A 20000-nucleotide genomic window follows, 5' to 3' on the forward strand; every position below is an offset into this window, starting at 1 on the left:
TATAAATAACCATCATTATCAAAAACGATAGCAATGACTGTATTGATAAAGAGCTCCATTAATAATCTCAGCAGCAGCAAAAATCAATTATACGACCACATCAGCAATAACAAGGCCAATAACAATAACAATAACACATAACAACAATAAGCTCGCCCCTCCCCTCAACCCCCCCCCCCCTCCCTCCTCCTTCTCCGCCTACGTCTCATTAAATACTTACAATATAAATCTGTACAAAGGAAGGAGGGGGCGAAGAGAGGAGAGGAGAGAGAAGGGGGGGGAGGGAGGGAGAAATTAAGGAGAGAGAAGATAAATGAGGGAAGGAAGAAGAAGAGGAAGGGATGGAGGGAGAGAGGGAGAGAAGGGAGGGAGGGGAGTGATGGAATGGAAGGAAGAAGGTAGAGAGAGAGAGAGAGAGAGAGAGAGAGAGAGAGAGAGAGAGAGAGAGAGAGAGAGAGAGAGAGGGAGGGAGAGAGAGAGCAAGAAAGCGAGAGAGAGAGAGAGAGAGAGAGAGAGAGAGAGAGAGAGAGAGAGAGAGAGAGAGAGAGAGCGAGAGAGCGAGAAAGCGAGAGAGAGAGAGAGAGAGAGAGAGAGAGAGAGAGAGAGAGAGAGAGAGAGAGAGAGAGGGAGGGAGCGAGAGAGCGAGAAAGCGAGAGAGAGAAAGAGAGAGAGAGAGAGAGAGAGAGAGAGAGAGAGAGAGAGAGAGAGAGAGAGAGAGAGAGCGAGAAAGCGAGAGAGAGAGAGAGAGAGAGAGAGAGAACAAGAAAGCGAGAGAGAGAAAAAGAGAGAGAGAGAGAGAGAGAGAGAGAGAGAGAGAGAGAGAGAGAGAGAGAGAGAGAGAGAGAGAGAGAGAGAGAGAGAGGGAGAGGGAGGGAGAGAGACAGAGAGAGCGAGAAAGAGAAATGAAGGGGTAACGATCATAGGAAATATATCTCCCTCGAAAGACTATTACAGCTGAGTTACAAGACAGCTTAATTACCTTGGGCTTCCCCCTCGAGGCCAGAGCTTCTCCTAGCGAGCGTTGTAGAACATGGAGTGGCCTCCTTGTGGCCTCCGCTCCGCCGGGGTTGTGGCCAGGTGTGGTGAATGTGTGGTGATGGGAATGTGAATGTGTGGTGATGGGAGGGTGTGATGATGTGGTGATGAGAGGTCACGATTGCGTGGTGATGGGAAGCTGTGATGTGTTATGTTTTGACGTGATGTGAAGTGATGTTACTTAGTATGATGAGATGTGACGTTGGAAGAGGACGCAATGCCCAGCAAAATAAATTTTGTTAATATTTATAACATTGATAAAAGTCATGTCGATTATTAATAATAGAAACATATATATATAACTTAATATAGTGAAAATATATATGATGCTAATGATTATGATATAACAGTGATGGTAAAAATATGAATGTTATCATTAGGAAAAATATACACTGGTGATGATAATATTGCAATAAAACTAATGATGGTTGTAATAAATATCTAACCATAATGATGATGATATTAAGAATATTGGTAACAGTGAAAATGATGGTAGTAATGATAATAATGATAATAATGATAATAATACTGAATAATAATAATTATTATAATTACAACGATATTACTAATAAATGTTAACAATAATGATAATAATAATGGTAATAATAATAATGATAATATTAATAATAACAGTAATAATGATAATAATAACATAACAGTAATAATAATAATAATGATAATGATAGTGATAATAACAATAGTGATAATAACAATAATAATGATACTAATCTTAATAATAGTCATAATAATGATAATGACAAAAATAACGATGGTAATAATGATAGTAATGATGATGTGATGATAATAATAATTATAAAAATGATAATAATAATTATTATTATTATTGTTTTTGTTATTATTATTATTATTATTATTACTATTTCATTATTATTACAATGATGATGATGATGATGATAATAATAACAATGAAAAGAAAATTGTACTAAATATTATAACAATATTAATCTTAACAAAAAATACACTAAGAATAATAACTACAGTAATGAAAAGGAACGTAATATGTCTATGAGCCAAAACATAAGGCATTTTCGCTTTACTATTTAATGGCATTATACACATCATTTTATTTATATGTATATTTTATTTTTTTCAAAATTTTATCAATTCTCTTTCAGTTATTGGTTGTTTTTTCTTTTCCTTCTGTTTTGCTTTAAGTCTTCAAAATTTCTTATCGAATTCCGCGCTTTGTCATTTGTTTTATTGGCGCCGTCCATAACTAAATATTTTGTTATGAAGGTTTCGATTTTCTTTAAGCTCGTAATTTGTTTTAACTCTTTTTTTTTTTTTCTAACTTTTGTTTTCTTTTCTTTCATTCTTCTCTGATTATTATGTCTCTCTCTCTTCTCTTCTTTTCTCTTCTCTCTCTTTCTCTTTCTCTCTTCTCTCCCTCTTCTCTTTTCTCTCTATTCTCTTCTCTCTCTCTTTCTCTTCTCTCTCTTCTCTCTTCTCTCTCTCTCTCTTTCTCTCTCTCTCTCTCTCTCTCTCTCTCTCTCTCTCTCTCTCTCTCTCTCTCTCTCTCTCTCTCTCTCTCTCGCTCTCTCTCTCTCCCTAGCCTTGCTTCCATTTCTCTCACTGTCTCTCTCTCTCTCTATTCACCCCCCCCCCCCCACCTATCTCTCCGTCTGACCATGTCCCCCCTCCCTCCCTCCTATCTCTCCATCTGGAAACCCCCTTTCTCTCTCTAATCATCAACCCTTCCCTCCTCTTGACTCATCCGCCATTGTCTCTCTCTCTCTCTCCCGCCCAACCAAACACCAGGATGACCGACGGGCCTTACTCCACCACCTGTCGCATCCACGGCTCCACCAACATCCACGACGACGGGTATGCCCTCGAAAACTCGGACAAGAGCCCCACTTTTAGGCCCTTCCAGCATAACCTGCCCCACTGCTCGCCCGAGGTTCACCGCACGTGTTGGTGTGTCAACTTCATCGCAGAGCATACGAGACTCAAGGAGGATTCGACAAAGGTCAGGACTGAGTTCTTTGATTCATTTTTTTTTTCATTATTATTATTGTTTTATTTATGTTTTTTTTTTTTTTTTTTTTGGGGGGGTGAGTGTTTCTGTGTATTATATTTATATATGTGTGTGTGTGTGTGTGTATGCGTGTGTGTGTTCTATTTAGTATATCCCATTTATTTAGATCACATTTATACTTTTTTATCAGGAATTATAAATGGGTCATAAGTAAAAAATATTTAAAAAAAAACAGAAAATTCACCATAATCACATATAACTAACACAAATATCCCCCCAAAACACACCATTCCCACATAAATATAGAACAAAACAGAAATAAACAAAAATAACAGTCTTAATAACCAAAAGCTAACATTCTCCAATGGCGTCGGCAGGTGAAGGAAGATTGGAAGTACGTTGCCATGGTACTGGACCGGCTTTTCCTGTGGATCTTCACCCTGGCAGTGCTGGTGGGCACGGCTGGCATCATCCTGCAGGCACCCTCGCTGTATGACGACCGCGTTCCCCTGGACAAGAAGCTCAGCGAGGTGTTCCGAGCTCATCCTTCCAATAACTAATCATTCCCCGGGGTTTATGGAGCGCGTGCCAATGAAGATTTTTTTTTTTTTTTTTTCCATCAAGATAGTCATTGCGTTATTAATATTATTGTTATCTTTCTCTTGCAAGGGTCTTTTTTTTTTTTTCTTTTTTTCTTTCGGTGATCAAATGTCTTACTGTGAGAAATCATGTTTCTTTGTTTATATACAGGGATATATACGCATAGCCAAGAGCATGTCATGGAGAACACGAAATTAAAATAACTTTAGCTTTATTTTTAAGATAATGCAGAATGAGTGGAGAATCCTGACCCATGAGTTTCCCAGTTGTTTGGATATTATATCATATTTAGATAGACTCGGTGATGTAAATGCAAGAGTATTTTACATTAGATTGTTGACGCATATGAAATACATTGACATATAGGATAAGAAGCGTTTCCACCTGTTGACATTTATGTCTATTTTTCATCTCTACTTTTTTTTAGCAGAATCATTATGAACAAGATGCTCATTTTAACATGTTAAAATGATGCGCAGCCTAGTTACATGTTTTTATTTCATTACATCCATTTTTCATTGATTTATTTATTATTGAAACATCATGCCACGATGGACAAAGAAATGAAAATCATACAATCAATCAATCAGTGTGTAGTTGTGTTTATATTATATTTAACAAATAAGTGAAAACTATATACAAGAGGTAAATTACTAGCCTCTGTAGACTTTCTATAAACCAAAGTGTAGATTACAGACAGTGCTGTACTATACATATTTTGTATCATAGATGTAGACACAAAACATCTCGTCAAAGGACTTAGGTAAACTTGATTTTCGGTGCGAAATATTATTACAAGGGAAGAGAGAAAGCGAGAGAGAGGGAGAGAGAAATACGAAAGTGTGATAACGGTTTTCTGCGAGTGGACTGAAGAACTTATTACCTTTTTAGTATTATAGTGCAAAGATAAGATGCTCTCTTGTATTACCTTGGATAATATATGTAAGAAAAGCGGTGAACGGATTCGAACGCTGACACTGAAGAAAAAAAAAACGTTTCTGCGAAGAGAGAAAACCAATCGTATATTCTAAGTAAAAATGGAAAACAAAACAAGAATCCTAAAAAAAAGGGGAACTGACTCAACTTTGCTTAGATGAACACGAAAGGAAATGGAGACACCAAGGGAAAAAAAGAATATAGATATATAAATGATCTCTCCGTTGACAGAGATGTGTGTATATATTAAGCAGTAGCAGAGCACGTGTTCGCCTGCTGGACTGATTAGCAGGAACCTAGACATCTTACGGTGAAGTTAAATGTGCAGAATAGCAAGTTTTAAGATAAAAAAAATTGTGTTGGATGACATTTCCATTGTGTTATTCCAAAGATTGATACAAACGTTACAGTATTCTATAGCAAAAAAAAAAAAAAAAAATTATCTGATACTGTAAATAGATATATGATATCACTTTGTTGTTAATATTGATAGAATGATTGATATTCTTGAAGTCAGTGGCATTGTTATTATAGAAATTATGTAACTGAATTCTCGATATTGTTTGAAGTGTTTAATAATGTGGAAACAAATATTAAAATCCCCTAGCAAGTAATCCTGATTTTGTTGCCAATTAGAATAAACACACATTCCCTCAAAATATATCTTTTTGTCATAAATGTAAAATAAAATCTGTCTTTCCTAAAGCCACAAAAAATTATTATAATAATTCTTGCCTATGTCTTCTTGTACAGCAGCATATAGACCACACTGTTATAAAAAAAAAATGAATGTTAATATATCGTAGAGCCTCGGACAAGCAGTTCTGAGAAAACTACATTCTTTTCACTCAACATGACTTTTAAGAAATCTAGCCAAGATTTTCCCAAATAAATCATACAATTCCCATTCTTCTTTTTTCTTAGACTATGAAATATAGAGGATGAGATTTCTCAGAACCGCCTCTCTGAATATCTATCATATTGTATGCTGAGAATTAGCAGTACTGAGCTTTATGATGTCTAAATAAAGTTCGGTAGAATTTTTTACTCCCATGACTTGTAATACAGTATGAATTAACCATAGGGACGACTTCAAGGCTTAGACTGGAAGTATATACTTTGGTTTCATACATTCTGGAGGGAATAAAGACCACTTACACATATATGTATATGCATTCATCTGTTGTTTTTTTTCTTCTGCCGGTGTGTTGCGACTCAGTTATCACACACACTTACGGAATTTAAAAGCCTGAGTTTTCCTCCACAATGTGTAAACGAAAGAAACATCCGTTGGTACTCGTCTATGACAAGAACCAATTGTAAAAAAAAAAAAAAAAATATAGACTTAAAATTGGCCACGACTTTTTAGAGAAGCGGGTAAAACGACACGAACGGTCTTTTGATTTTTGAATGTCGAACTCAAAATGCTGATTTTGTAAAACCTTAGAGAATAGAATGCTCACAGCCAATCATTGTCCAGTTAGGATAATTGTAATAAGAGAAATATACATAATATAAGACCTTGTTAACATGCATCGATCCGTGAGATTTGTAAAAAAAAAAATTGTTGACCTATAAAAAAAAAACTATGTCAGCTTAAGTACTAAGATCCTTTTGAAATTTTAACTGATAACAATTTCATCAAAAGGAGGTCTGGGAAGTCATCAGTGCGGCGAGTCGAAGCACGCTTGGGCCTCGAACAAAATTAAAAAAACGAATATGTATGTATATGTATATGTATATATACATATATATGTATATGCACATGTATATATAAATATATATATATATATATAAGTGTATCATAGTCTTCTAAGCAAAGTCAGTTATTCTTATCGAAAGGTTCTTAAGATGATCTGCTGTTTATATAGATTACTTTTCTACACTTAGCTGGTCAGGGGGAAAGACTTAGAGGCGATTTACCTGAGGGTTTGTGTCAAGGTAATATATAACCATTACAGACTATATTCAAAATCCAATATTTTTCAAATACACAGTTTGCCAAATATGAAGCAAAACTCGAGGACTTTTGTCGTCCGAGATCATAAGAAATGGAATGAAACAAAAGATATATATATTGTGAAATGTGTTACTGTTTTTGGGTTAGGTTAAGCGGCTGTATATTTCTAATCATGGTGGCTAGGCTGCACCCCCCACTACCCCAACCCTCCCCCGGAAAACCAATGTAACACCTTATTTGTATCCCAATATATTCAGAAAACCTCGAGATGTAACGCCTCAGAGGTTGAGTCATAAAAAGGTTTTTTCTCCCCGAGCCCCCGCCCCCCCTTCCCCTTCCACACCTCATTTGCATACATGACCGAAACACGAAAAACTTTGTAAAATTATTGAGGCTATGAAGGAAAATGAATGAATGAAAAAAAAAAAAACACCAAAAGCTCAAATTGTAATCCTAAATACGGGATTTTGAAGTGGTCGTTCCCTTTTTTGTGTCCAATTTATGTGTAAACTGGACACGTGACCACGTGCTGCCACATGCTATGAATAATAAAAAAAGAACATACCCTCTACCTTTTTAAAAGCTATGAAAAAATATGGTTGATCCCAATGGATATAAGTATTCATTTTGTATACATTATAAGATTTTTAATAGCAATACCACTTATCTGGAATTTAGACTTAAAAACTGCAAGTAGTTTGTTCTACGTGAGGTTGTTAGGAGTTGGTGTTTAGATTCTAACTGCGAGACCTTGTTATCACATCGTTTTTTTTTTTTGTTTTTTTTCAATTTTCGGTCATCGGCGCCCGTAAGCACGAAAGGGCGGCTTTGTCAACGCCCCTTAACGCTCACGGAAATCGTGACTGAACAGAGACTAAAATAAAAATAAAACGTGCCAAAAGGTTATCTGTCTCCTGCTTCGATTCCTCCCCCCGACAAGCCTAAATGTTTTTGTTGTTTAGGCTTGGTAAATGGAGACTTTCTACTTGGCAGAATTACATCTGGGACTCGCAGTGTGTGATCTCGTTACCGTTTTACCATTTTTTATTTGTTTGTTTGGCATTAATTTAGAGTAAATGAAACGAAAACTCAATCTCTTTATTTGATAAGCTGTAAATATTTCGCATTAAGATACGAGGTTCTGCTACTGTTATGCGTCAAAAGCGAAACACATAAGGAATACGTTACCTTTTCCTTGAACTAAATACGGTTTCAGTTAAATTCACACTGCATATAATATGCGATATATATATACATAGGTGTGTGTGTGTCTCTGTGTGTGTGTGTGTTTGTGTGTGTTTGTGTGTACATATATAAATATAGATATGTATATATAATACATATATTTAATATATATAATATATTTATGATACATATATATTATATATATATAGATATATATATATGCATATTATATATACGATATATATAGAATATATAAATATAAATATATTATATACACAAATGTTATATATATATATATATATATATATATATATATATATTACATATACATATATATACATACATTTATATATATGTATAGATATATATATTCATATATATTGTGTATATATTATACATTTTTATTATAAATATAATATCATGTATATATATATATATATATATATATATATATATATCATATATATATAAATATATATATATATTATGTACAAATGTTACATATACATATATATACACATACATTTATAAATACATATATATATATATATATTCATATATATATTGTGTGTATATATTATATACTTATATTATATATATAATATCATACATATATATCATAATACACACACACACACACACACACATACACACATATATATATATATATATCATTACACTTACACACACACACACACACACATACACACGCACACACACAGACACACACTCACAAACACACACACACACACACACACACACACACACACACACACACACACACACACACACACACACACACACACACACACACACACACACACACACAGATATGTATTACGTATATATATATATATATATATATATATATATAAAATTGTTTATATATTATATATATATTATATATATATTATATATATATGTGTGTGTGTATATATATGTATATATAAAGTGAATTAGTATCACAAAATTCAACTTAAATCTTAATCTTTATATTACATTTCTTCCCTTTTTCGAAAATTATGATAAGGTAACAGTGTGTGACTAAAATGCAATCTTTCAAATTTAATGTTACATGATTTTGCCTGTTTTACATTAGTTTATTCTGAGGTTAAGTGCTGTAAATATTTTAAAAGCAGTAATGTAATTACTTTCAATAAGCAGAACTTTTTTGTGATGTTTGTATATAATTTTTGCATTTACTTTGTCAAGCAATTCCTGACAATTCTAAAAAACAAAAAAACAAAAAAACGATTTAAAAAAAAAAGGAAAATAGGAGAGAACTGAAAAGCAGATATTCCGAGCTGTAAATCGTACACGCAATACGGCTGATATTCTTGGCATTTGACCGTAAGACAATAAGCCTTATTGACATCGTCCTTACAGCTCGGTTTACCTGAAACCTTTCGGAACAAACATCTGCCCAGCGTAATGATACGAGTCTTTCCAGGTCGTGGCCCGATGCTCACGTGTTTTGTTGGACTCTGCTACATACCTATTTGTTTATGATTTACATTTATAGGAGAATGAAATATACATATGCAATGGCTTCCTTGTGTTTTAATTTTTGCAAATAACACCTCCCCTTTTTTTCGTTTTCTTTTTTTCTAATTTGAATACTTCGCAAACGATCTTTTTCAGGATTGATTTTCTGGTTACTTTTTTTATGTTTTGATATAATGACAATATGTATATAACTGTATGTAAATATATATATATATTACAATATTATTTACAGTAGACGAACACAATTCACCTGTTACTTGTATTTGTCCACTTTCTTACATTCGTAAAATTATTTAGAGATCTCGTCATGAGTACATCATCTGTAAATAACATACCATTACATTCTGGAAATAATTTCTTCCCCGTCATCTCAATTATGAAACTGTTATAAACTGACAAATTAATAATGGTTAATGGTTCATACTTAAAAACAAAAAAAATGCCAAATATCAAAGGTCATGTAGGACTATAGGAAGACACAGCATCGGAAAACAAATTCATATAAATGTGCGCCATTAAAATTATAAGTCACTTGTTCAAAAAGTAAAATATTCATAATGCAATTAAAGCCCTTTTTTGAACATGAAATCAAGACATACTTTACTGTGTTCACAAACAGCTACAATGCTGTAGACTGAATTCTGAATCAAACTTTAAACACAAATTCTAGATATATTTACAGAAATAAGTATACAGTAATAATTTCTACACTATGAAAATACCCACATGAGAGAAAAGGGGCATATCATGACACGAAATGAAGGGGGGATTAAAAAACAGGTATCAATAATTAGTTTATTTGTCTGTATTAGTTACACAGCACATATCAGGAGCTACAAGGCATTTAGAAGTGCAATGCGTGCTTCTATGTAGTACATTCTCCCCCCTCAAAATACTGATATTTTTCAAACACTTTTAATGGTTTTCCTTCACTGAAATACAATCATGAACATTAATTGAATTTTAAGGATGTCTTATTACAAAATCAATTTGATTAAAAAATGATCAGTCTATTCATAAATACATATATATTACAAAAAAAAAAAAAAAATTCAACTTGCTCTAACTTGTTCAAACTATAATTGTTAAAAACAAATCCCCATTTTCTAAAAAAAAAAAAAAAAAGTAAACAAACAGAAAATAAAGATAACAAATACATAATTCAAAACCAAAATAAACAATAATAATAATAATCATCATTATTATGATAATAATAATAATAACGACGATATCTTAATAAAGTTCAATAACACACAAAAACACACCATTCTTTCCCTCTAAGTATTCTTCTCTTCATCAGCTCATTTCAAAATCTTTCTTAATCTATAATAGTAGTATAAAGTTCAAAAATCACCAATAACACATCAAGTTTCTTTTCACAAGAGTGTTCTATCTTTTCCTTTTATTCGTTTCAAAATCTCTTTGTAAAACTTGCTGTTCAATATCATTTTAAAACTCCTTCACCATATAACAAAAAGCATTCAATATACCAACTTCCAAACACATCAAAACCTCCATAGTTCCACATCATTATAATAAAGAAAAAAAAAAAAAGAAGATTATTATTGCAACCTCAAACCAGGTCCCTGTAGCTTAAAGTTAATATGCCTGTTGCACACAAAACATAACTCCCTTTTTTGTGCAATATATATTTTCTTTCACCTTTTCATACATCCTACAAGACCATTTTCTTCTATACAATTACCTAATCAACAAAATCTTTACAAGTACGTTATTGTATATTTATTTCAAATACAGTACTGAATTGTCACCCTATCTACTGTATAGTTCTGGTATCATTGTGGTCTACATTATTCTTTTTTCTTTTTTCTTTTTTTTGTTTCCGAGCTACACTACAAATACATAAATTACATTGTTACATTGACCAATACACATACATGATATTCCTCTATACTAAGATAATACAAAATAACCGAGAATATGTGATTAGTATACAAGTATGCCTCTCAAACTCTATAATTAAAGATTCTTTACCAAGGAAACATTACCACTGAAAAAAAAAAAAATTACTTAACTGCCTAAGTAAACATTAATTAAACTTTGGTAAATCAAAGTGTGGATTCCTTCTCCATGAGAGACATAATTTTTCTGTGAGGAAATAAATAGACATACAATGAAGGGGAAAAAAATGTTTGTCAGTAATTCCTCTCTAAAATGCAAGACTATTACTATACTAGTACTATCAAACACTACTATCCATTTACCTTTCCACTAATTCTGTTCCTACAAAATATAAAACATGGAAGAAACAAAAATCAAGAGAACGAAAAACAATTACGGAAATAAATATGAAAATTACGCACACATCACCAACATTAACTTCCAGACATTTCATTGGGAGAGTCGAGAGGCACTTCTTTTCTGTAGCTTCCTACGTAATACAGGTTTTGTTTCTAGCAGCTCAGAAGAGTACAGCAATGGCACTATTGGACGGCACATGGCATTTAAAAAACACATAGTGGCATTATGGAGTGTAAGAGATTACGAAGAGTATGGGGGGGCTGGGATGAGGAGAGAGCTTTGGTTGTAGTCAACTATGAGCGTATTCATGGGGGCAAAAACTGACTGATCCTGGAGAGAAATACTGATTACATAAAATAAATCAGCAAATATAAAATATTTAGCAGTAAGCTTTGCATCACCGGTAATTTTTTTCTTCCTTTCCTTTTTTGCTCTCCTACTGCTAATATTAGCAATACTGTTAAAGAAAAATTCATTCAATGCCTCAGACCTTAGTCTTCTTTTCTTTTCATTACTTCATACTTTCTCCATTCATGAGTTTTTTCTAGATTTTCTTCTCGTGTTGAAGATACAGAGAATTAGGATACAGATATATGCTCAATTATCTAAGATTAATGAGGTGGACTTCATTTTAATAGAAAAGATACAATATAATAGTCAGTTTTAATTTGTAATAATCAATGCATTATTTTTATTGTGATTAGGAAAAAATAAACCAGAAGAAAGACATATCCATTACAGACGTAACAATGATTTATAAATATAAATCCTTGTAAAAAATCTTATATACACCTACATCTTTTTAATATTGATCTTTCATTCCTCCATAATATGAAAAAAAAATCATGATGATTTATTTCTCCTTTTTTTTTTTTTTTTTAATAAATTGCTTATACTTCCTGTTTTTACACAACCTAATAATCTCTCTATATAACTATTTTTTGTTTTTGCAAAGAATTTTACAAACATGAATTGTTTCTCCCAAAGTTGTACATAAGTAAATATGAGATCAGCTTCCCATTACAATATTTACTTGAATCTATCCTTAATATGCTCTTGCCCTGTTTTCTGAATCACAGACAGAAGAGTTAAAATGAAAACCTAGCACATAAATTAATAGAAATCTCTCCTCTCAGTATCAATGGACAAGATATCCATCAATAAATACATAAAAAGAAAAAGATGTTATACCAAACTGCTGTATAGTATAAAGTGCGGTATTGTGTAATATGGTGTGGCGTTTGAAATAAAAATCCGAACTCAAATTGAAAGAAAGACTTTCCAGAAAGTACCACTATATGATCTTTAAATTGAGAAGTCACCTAACTATATTACCTGTAGATTACAGTCTAGTCAATGAGCAGTTTGTATTTTCATCACCAAAACAACAACAATCACTACGCATCCATGCAATATTTTTTTCATGTTTGTCTATATGGTATCAAAAATGCACTCCACAATAAATGGAGTGGAAAGTGAGCATCTGCTATAACAATTCCTATATTGTTTCAACACTCTAAATAACACTGACTCATGCAATGCTTCTTTAATCTGTATTAGTTTGGGATTAGATAAAATTCCAGATTTCTTTAAAAAATGGAAATGTTAATTCATTAAGTGTGTATTCAATATAAACTAAATTCATTCCAAGATCTGAATCAAAATTTGTAAATGAAACTACGTAAACAATTTTAATCATATGTACTTTAAATATGATGGCTTTTAATCTGTTTAAGAAATCCCTCCAGAACATTTAGAGAGACAGTATGACAAAGTAAGTCTAAAACATATATAGGACCAAAGGATAAGGGAGAAAAAAAGAAAAACATGTTAAACTTTTACCACTTTCACCCCAACCTATAGGCATGAACAGGAGGAGTATCAGATCTGCAATGCCCAACACACTACAAGACAACTTAGGTAGAGAATGCGACAATATACAGACACCTGAGGGTACAGCTACAAGGAATGAGGGAGAGAGTCTGAAATGTGTTGTAAGGACACACCTAACATCATGCCTATAAACTCTTTATTAATCAAAGAGAAAAGAGTCCAATCATTAGACAGTAAAAAGAAAATGAAGAAAAAATAAATAAAATTAACTGAGGGAGATGAAATATAACTGGAACAGGATGTTCAATCTTATTGCCTTACAAACTAAATTATATTCCTTCAAAAGGGCAGATGTAATCATCATTAATAACCATGATAAAAGCTTGCAGTTAATGATCTAAACATATTAATCATAAAGCAGAAGACCCAAAGAATTTCCCTCATCTTCTCAGACACCAATCCATGGTAGAGAGAAGGGATGTATTTGTGACTCCTGTGGTCAGGGCCATGATAAGATGAAGTGCCCTGCCTGCTGCCCAATGCGAGCTCCCTTGGCACCAAGCACAAAGTTAGTGTCTATGGTTGTCTATGGGAATGTCACACTCAAGATGCCATTCAATCCTATAACAGAGCAAACCTTTCCTCAAAAATGCAGAGCTTTTTAAGACCTTTAAAGGCTCATTTCATAAAGATAACTTTGAAGATAAAGAAAATTAGAAGAAAAAAAATAATAATAAAAAAATAATAATAATAATCATGATAATAAAAAAGGGAGAGAATGGCATATCCGCAATAATTAATAAAGGTTAACAGAGGCACCTTATCAATAATCATAAGTAACATATAACAAACTTAAACATTAGAGTAATGAGTAGCTTTGGCATACAAGGCAAACTATTGTTTCCCTGAATCTTGTGACTGAGTAATTTACAAGGAGATTGAGAATTCAACAGGCTACAAAACTTATGTGGGAATGAAATTATCTCAGATATCAACTTACATTTGAAAAAGAAAGAAAAAAAAATACCAGATAGAACTAAGAGGATGAATGAGGAATCATAGGAAACAGACAATAAATATACAATACTAGATATTGGAGAAACACTGCTTCATTCTTCCCACAAATGATAACTTTGGAAATGAAATAAATAATAAAAACTAGCAGTAATAATAACAAAGAGTTCTCAAAATCATTTTAAACCACTCAGTGGACAAATTTCTAAAAGGAAATTTTTTATTTTTTTTTATTTTTTATTTTTTTGAAAGTTAAGGTGGGTTAGATATCTTAACTTAGGGTGTCAATTACTCTTTGACAGACAGACCTCAGAAGTAATAAAACATTAACACAAAAAAGGTAAAACTTTGGCATTATGGTGGGAATATAATACAGAACACTGGGCAAGATCCACATTGCACTGTAAATGGCTGATTTGACCTGTACTATTTTAAGAACTTGTTTGACAAGAGAAACAAAATGGCATCTAACACTGCCTAGCTGGCAAAAATCTACATGGCACAAAAGAAACTACCAACCTAATCAGAGAAAAAAAATTATACAATTGTTGGCACAACTGAACAAAATGGAGAGCATGAGAAAAATAATAATAACAATATGTACAAGCATTTTCAGGAAACCATGTTCAAACACACTTTTTTTCTTTGATCAAGATTTCACTTTATCAAAGCATACACTCCATGGAGTTTAGGTCGAAGGGTACATCACTTTTTGATATTAAACCCCCCCACCCCACATGCTTTATTCTGTTATTTCGTCTGTCCCTGTGCTCTGGCCAGTTCCAGTCTACTTATTAGAAACTACAAACTACATTTGCTGCTCTTGTTTTCAGCTGGAATGAGTGATTCTCAGGCTGGCATCCTGTCTGGTTTTTTGCATCTACCCATTACCATTCCCATGTATCGTTTTGCTTAATAGAATAGCTGAAGAACGTTCCCTTCTGGCTGGTCACCGAGGCCTAATATCACCTGTGCTAATGATATGTACTGAATTTGCACAGTCTGTTTGCATTGTTGAGCTAAATTGTTGACATTATTGAGTTCTATAATTTCAGGAATGTCATAAAATTAATAATAAACAAAAACATGAAATAACTACAAGAATTTCAAAAGCACATACATAATTTTGTGTGTGTGTGTATATGTATATGAATATATGAATATATGTGTTTGAATATATGAGTATATGTGTATGAATATATGTATTTGTATATCTATATATATATATTATACATACAGATATACACATACATATATTCATACACATATATACATATACAATATATATACATATATACATATATATAATTATATACATATGTATATATAATATATATATGTAAATAAATATATATATATATATATATATATATATATATATATATATATATATATATATAATGTATATATAATGTATATATAATTCATACATATACATATACATATACATATACATATACATGTACATATACATACATATACATATACATATATATATACCTACATACATATACATAGACATACATATGATGATGTCTTTCAAAATCCCAAGTTATAATTACATAATAAATACTTTATAATTACCATAATGACCTCATTGCCAATTTCTGTGCACACAACACTACTACGTTTAACAATATCCTAATAAAAAAATTATTAGCTATTCCTTTAAACAAGCCATAATAAAGAGAAATACCCACCAAAATAAAAATAAAATTAATAATAATAATAATAATAATAATAATAATAATAATAATAATAATAATAATAATAATAATAATAATAATAATAATAATAATAATAATAATAATAAAAATAACAATAATAATAATAATAATAATAATAATAACAATGAAAAAATCCTAGTCTGCACCAGAAAATATAATCTTGTTTCCATTACAGGGTTAGAGCAAAACATAAAACACCCACAGCTCATTCATCCTCATTCACTATCACTCATGCCCACTACCTTCCAAAAAACTGACAAGGTATTTGTTATCCATTGTATCGCTTTGAGAAGGCGGTCTTGCGTGGCTTTTCCCGTATCCTTTCATCTGTCAACATCCCACTGACACCTGAGGACAGACACACACCGCTCTACTGGCGTCGCAAATGTAACCCCATTCGTATCATCTACTGGGTCTTGGTTTTACGGCTTCCACGTACTTTTTTTTTCGTTTTGGTTTCCTTTCTATCGCCTTTTAATCTTTTCCTCCTCTCACACACTACATGAAATCTATCATGTACCTTGTTAACTCTTTCTCTTGGACATTCAACACACTACCTTGATCTGCCACAAAAAAAAAAATAATAATAATAATAATAAAAATAAAATAAAATAAAAAGAATGATAATAGTAATAATAATGATAATAACATCATCCTTTAACACTTATTCTACTTATTAATAACCTACAGTGCTGTGTTCTGTGGAGCTTTAGAAGGAGCTTATTCTACACATGTAAGGATACTAACTTTCCCCGAGTCTATATGAGAGGCTGCACACCCTCCCCTTAATTCCTCACCTCAAAGAAAGGCACATACCAAAACATGAGCAGAGAGCGAGAAATGGGAATGGTTTTATTCCTGGCTTTTGCTTATTCCCCACTGACTAAAGGTATTCAGGAGTGCTCTTCCTGAGAGTAATTTCTCCTGTCCAATCACTTGAGCTATAAAAAGAAAGCAGGAAGGAGGAGGAGGAGGAGGAGGAGGAGGAGGAGGAGGAGGAGGAGGAGGAGGAGGAGGAGGAGGAGGAGGAGGAGGAGGAGGAGGAGGAGGAGGAGGAGGAGGAGGAGGAGGAGGAGGAGGAGGAGGAGGAGGAGGAGGAGGAGGAGGAGGAGGAGGAGGAGGAGGAGGAGGAGGAGGAGGAGGAGGAGGAGGAGGAGGAGGAGGAGGAGGAGGAGGAGGAGGAGGAGGAGGAGGAGGAGGAGGAGGAGGAGGAAGAGGAGGAGGAAAGATTCAATGACTAAAAAAAAAAAAGGAGAGCAGGGGGGAAAAGAATTCATCCTCTGAACAAAATTTCTGCAATAAAATAAAAGTTACATCAATAACTGTCAAAGTGAGGAGTGAAAAAGAAAATCTAAGAAATATGCTCAAGTAGGTGTTAACATAAAGAAAATAATAATAAATAAAATACTTAAATCACTATTCCTATTGTACACAGCCACAGATCAATATTATGCTGCATTACTATACCCCAACAGAGAGCGTGACAGTAGAGTGTGAAACTGACACAGCGCTGTACCTCTAGAAAACCCTGGCATGTCCGTCTTATTTATATATCGAACATCTGGTCACCCTGTTCAGTTTTCATTATAATGGAATGAAAACCTTGTAAATTCTTTATATACATTTTTCAAGTCTTATTATGTCCTACAGTATTAAAAGAAAAGAAAAAGGAGGAAAGGAAGGAAAAGAGGGTATGATTAGCAAATAAAAAGTTTACCACTAAAATAGTCTTGTCTGTCAAGTCACTTACTTGGAAAGTCTAGTACCTCGCTAAGTAAGTCGTCATTTCAGATCAACCTTTTCCTATAGTTCACTAGGCCACATCCACATATCTACACACTACAAGTTTAATTATCCTAACAGCCTCTCCCTTTCCTTGGGGTCATAAACAAGTTCAAGACTGAGAGGGTTCAGGCTCACCATCGCACCATCGTTATCATCCGTTCTGGCCTCGCACAAGAGGCCAATGAGCACCATACTAGGAAACCAAGAAGATAAACAATTACAAGGCAAGTATATCACACATATAAGTACGATGGAGGACGGAGACATGAGGCATGTTGATATTCAGGAAGTACACATACTAAAAGGAAGGAGTTGACAACACATAGAATGATAAAATCTGGGTTAAAACGAGTTAAATGACAACATGGTGTTACCTCTACTCGTCCTTTTTCTCCCCATCCATCATACTTCATTATTCACTTCTCAGAAATAATGTTTATACAGGCAACAACACACTGATGAAGTTAAATCCTCACAATGGTTAAGAGGGGTCAGGGAGGGGGTGAGGGGAAAGTCTGACGAAGACACCTACTTAGTTCTGTCTTTGAAACCTCCTCACCCTGATGATCACAGTTCTGTGATAGGCCCCACAATTGTCACTCCCGGAATGTACTTAGCATCACGGTCAGATGCACCGCTTGTCCCTTGCTGGCGGTGGTGTGGAGAGGTATGTGGGCTGTGGCTTGAGGGAGGCGACAGGCTTGAGCTCGAGTGGCATGAATTAACTTGCCCTGACTGTATGTGGTTTGACTGGGTTTGGCTAGAGTGAAGGAGATTGGTGTGATTATTGAGGTGTGTGTTCAAGGTCGCATGAGGACTTGAGGAATGTTGTGATATGTAGGAGGAATGCAGGTTCGTATTGGAATGACTGGTGATGGAGGGCACCTCTCCCCGCCTCCAAGAAGAAGCTGAGGCAGTTTCCACAGATTCCAGTGATGACAAACTGTCCTTAGGTTCCCCCTCTGATGAGGTTGAGGCTGGAAGATGGTGGTGCCCTGAGGCTGGGGGGCTCTCTGTGGCAGGGCCATGAAGAGTCAGATCCACCAGCGTCAACTTTGTACCTTCCGTTCGCACTCCTGATTCCAGGACTCCAAGCCCATTGACTTTTTTGCGCAGAACTTTCACCAGTTTTTCCAGTCTTGTACACTGGTCAAGAAGCTGCCATTTCGATGTTTCACTTTCTCGCAGTTGGGTGCAAAGTCCTTCCATGTACTCGGCTGAGACCCGGCTCACACCTGGGAATAAATTTAAACTTGATAAGAATACATTGACAGATACCATGTAATATCAAACTATCCTCTCCCCTATCACCTGCAATAAAAGACACACTGAGGAGCATGAAGGCAGAGGAAAGGAAGAAACATGGTTTTATATAACAGTGACACATACAGATGGCCACCTGAAAATAATATACAAGTATATGGTTGTAGAAACAACGCACATGGCTGTTCCTAATATGATGCTAAGCATGAGTTTTCTTCCCATTTTTTTTCTTACCCATGCTATTCATGATTTACTTCCTCATCAATGGAACCATATATGCTATCTTCTTGAATTGATAACAATACACAAAATCCACAAATTCCAAATCATTTGTATATGTATATGTATAAGCATGTATATGTATCTGTATGTTTAAGCATGTATATGCATATATTTGTACTTGTATATGTATATATATGTATTAGCATGTGTATATATATATGTATATGTAAATGTATGAATATGTATAGGTATGAATATGAATATGTATATGTATATGCATGTATATAAATAAGTATGTAAGTGTGTATGTATATTTATGCATATGTAAGTATATGTAAGAATATATAAGTATATGTAAGAATATATAAGTATATGTAAGTATATTTGTGTGTGTGTGTGTGTGTGTGTGTGTGTGTGTGTGTGTGTGTGTGTGTGTGTGTGTGTGTGTGTGTGTGTGTGTGTGTGTGTGTGTGTGTATATATATGTGTGTGTGTGTGTGTGTGTGTGTGTGTGTGTGTGTGTGTGTGTGTGTGTGTGTGTGTGTGTGTGTGTGTGTGTGTGTGTGTGTGTGTGTGTGTAAACAAGAGGACAGGTATAGGCTTTACCATATAGACATGCTGTGGATGGGCATCTCACCTTCACCAAATGATCAGAGAACAGTAAAAAAAAAGTG

General features: G+C 33.7%; 2 protein-coding genes across 4 annotated transcripts in view; one reads left to right on the forward strand and one right to left on the reverse strand.

The window, feature by feature from the left end:
* Window positions 1-7426, forward strand: part of LOC125041968 (acetylcholine receptor subunit alpha-like 1) — a 12162-nt gene extending 4736 nt beyond the window's left edge. The window contains exons 2-3 of the mRNA XM_047637412.1: window positions 2815-3025; window positions 3412-7426. Of these exons, the coding sequence (XP_047493368.1) occupies window positions 2815-3025; window positions 3412-3594 (394 nt within the window). The 3' untranslated portion in view covers window positions 3595-7426. The remainder of the gene's footprint in view (window positions 1-2814; window positions 3026-3411) is intronic.
* A 9814-nt stretch (window positions 7427-17240) lies between these two features.
* The window catches only part of LOC125042210, a 27214-nt gene continuing 24454 nt past the window's right edge, over window positions 17241-20000 (reverse strand). For all 3 annotated transcript variants that reach the window (XM_047637709.1, XM_047637706.1, XM_047637705.1), the window contains one exon: window positions 17241-19077. In XM_047637709.1, the coding sequence (XP_047493665.1) occupies window positions 18410-19077 (668 nt within the window). In that variant the 3' untranslated portion in view covers window positions 17241-18409. The remainder of the gene's footprint in view (window positions 19078-20000) is intronic.

The sequence above is a fragment of the Penaeus chinensis genome, chromosome 31, assembly GCF_019202785.1.
Source record: "Penaeus chinensis breed Huanghai No. 1 chromosome 31, ASM1920278v2, whole genome shotgun sequence".
In the NCBI taxonomy this organism is placed as follows: Eukaryota; Metazoa; Arthropoda; class Malacostraca; order Decapoda; family Penaeidae; genus Penaeus; species Penaeus chinensis.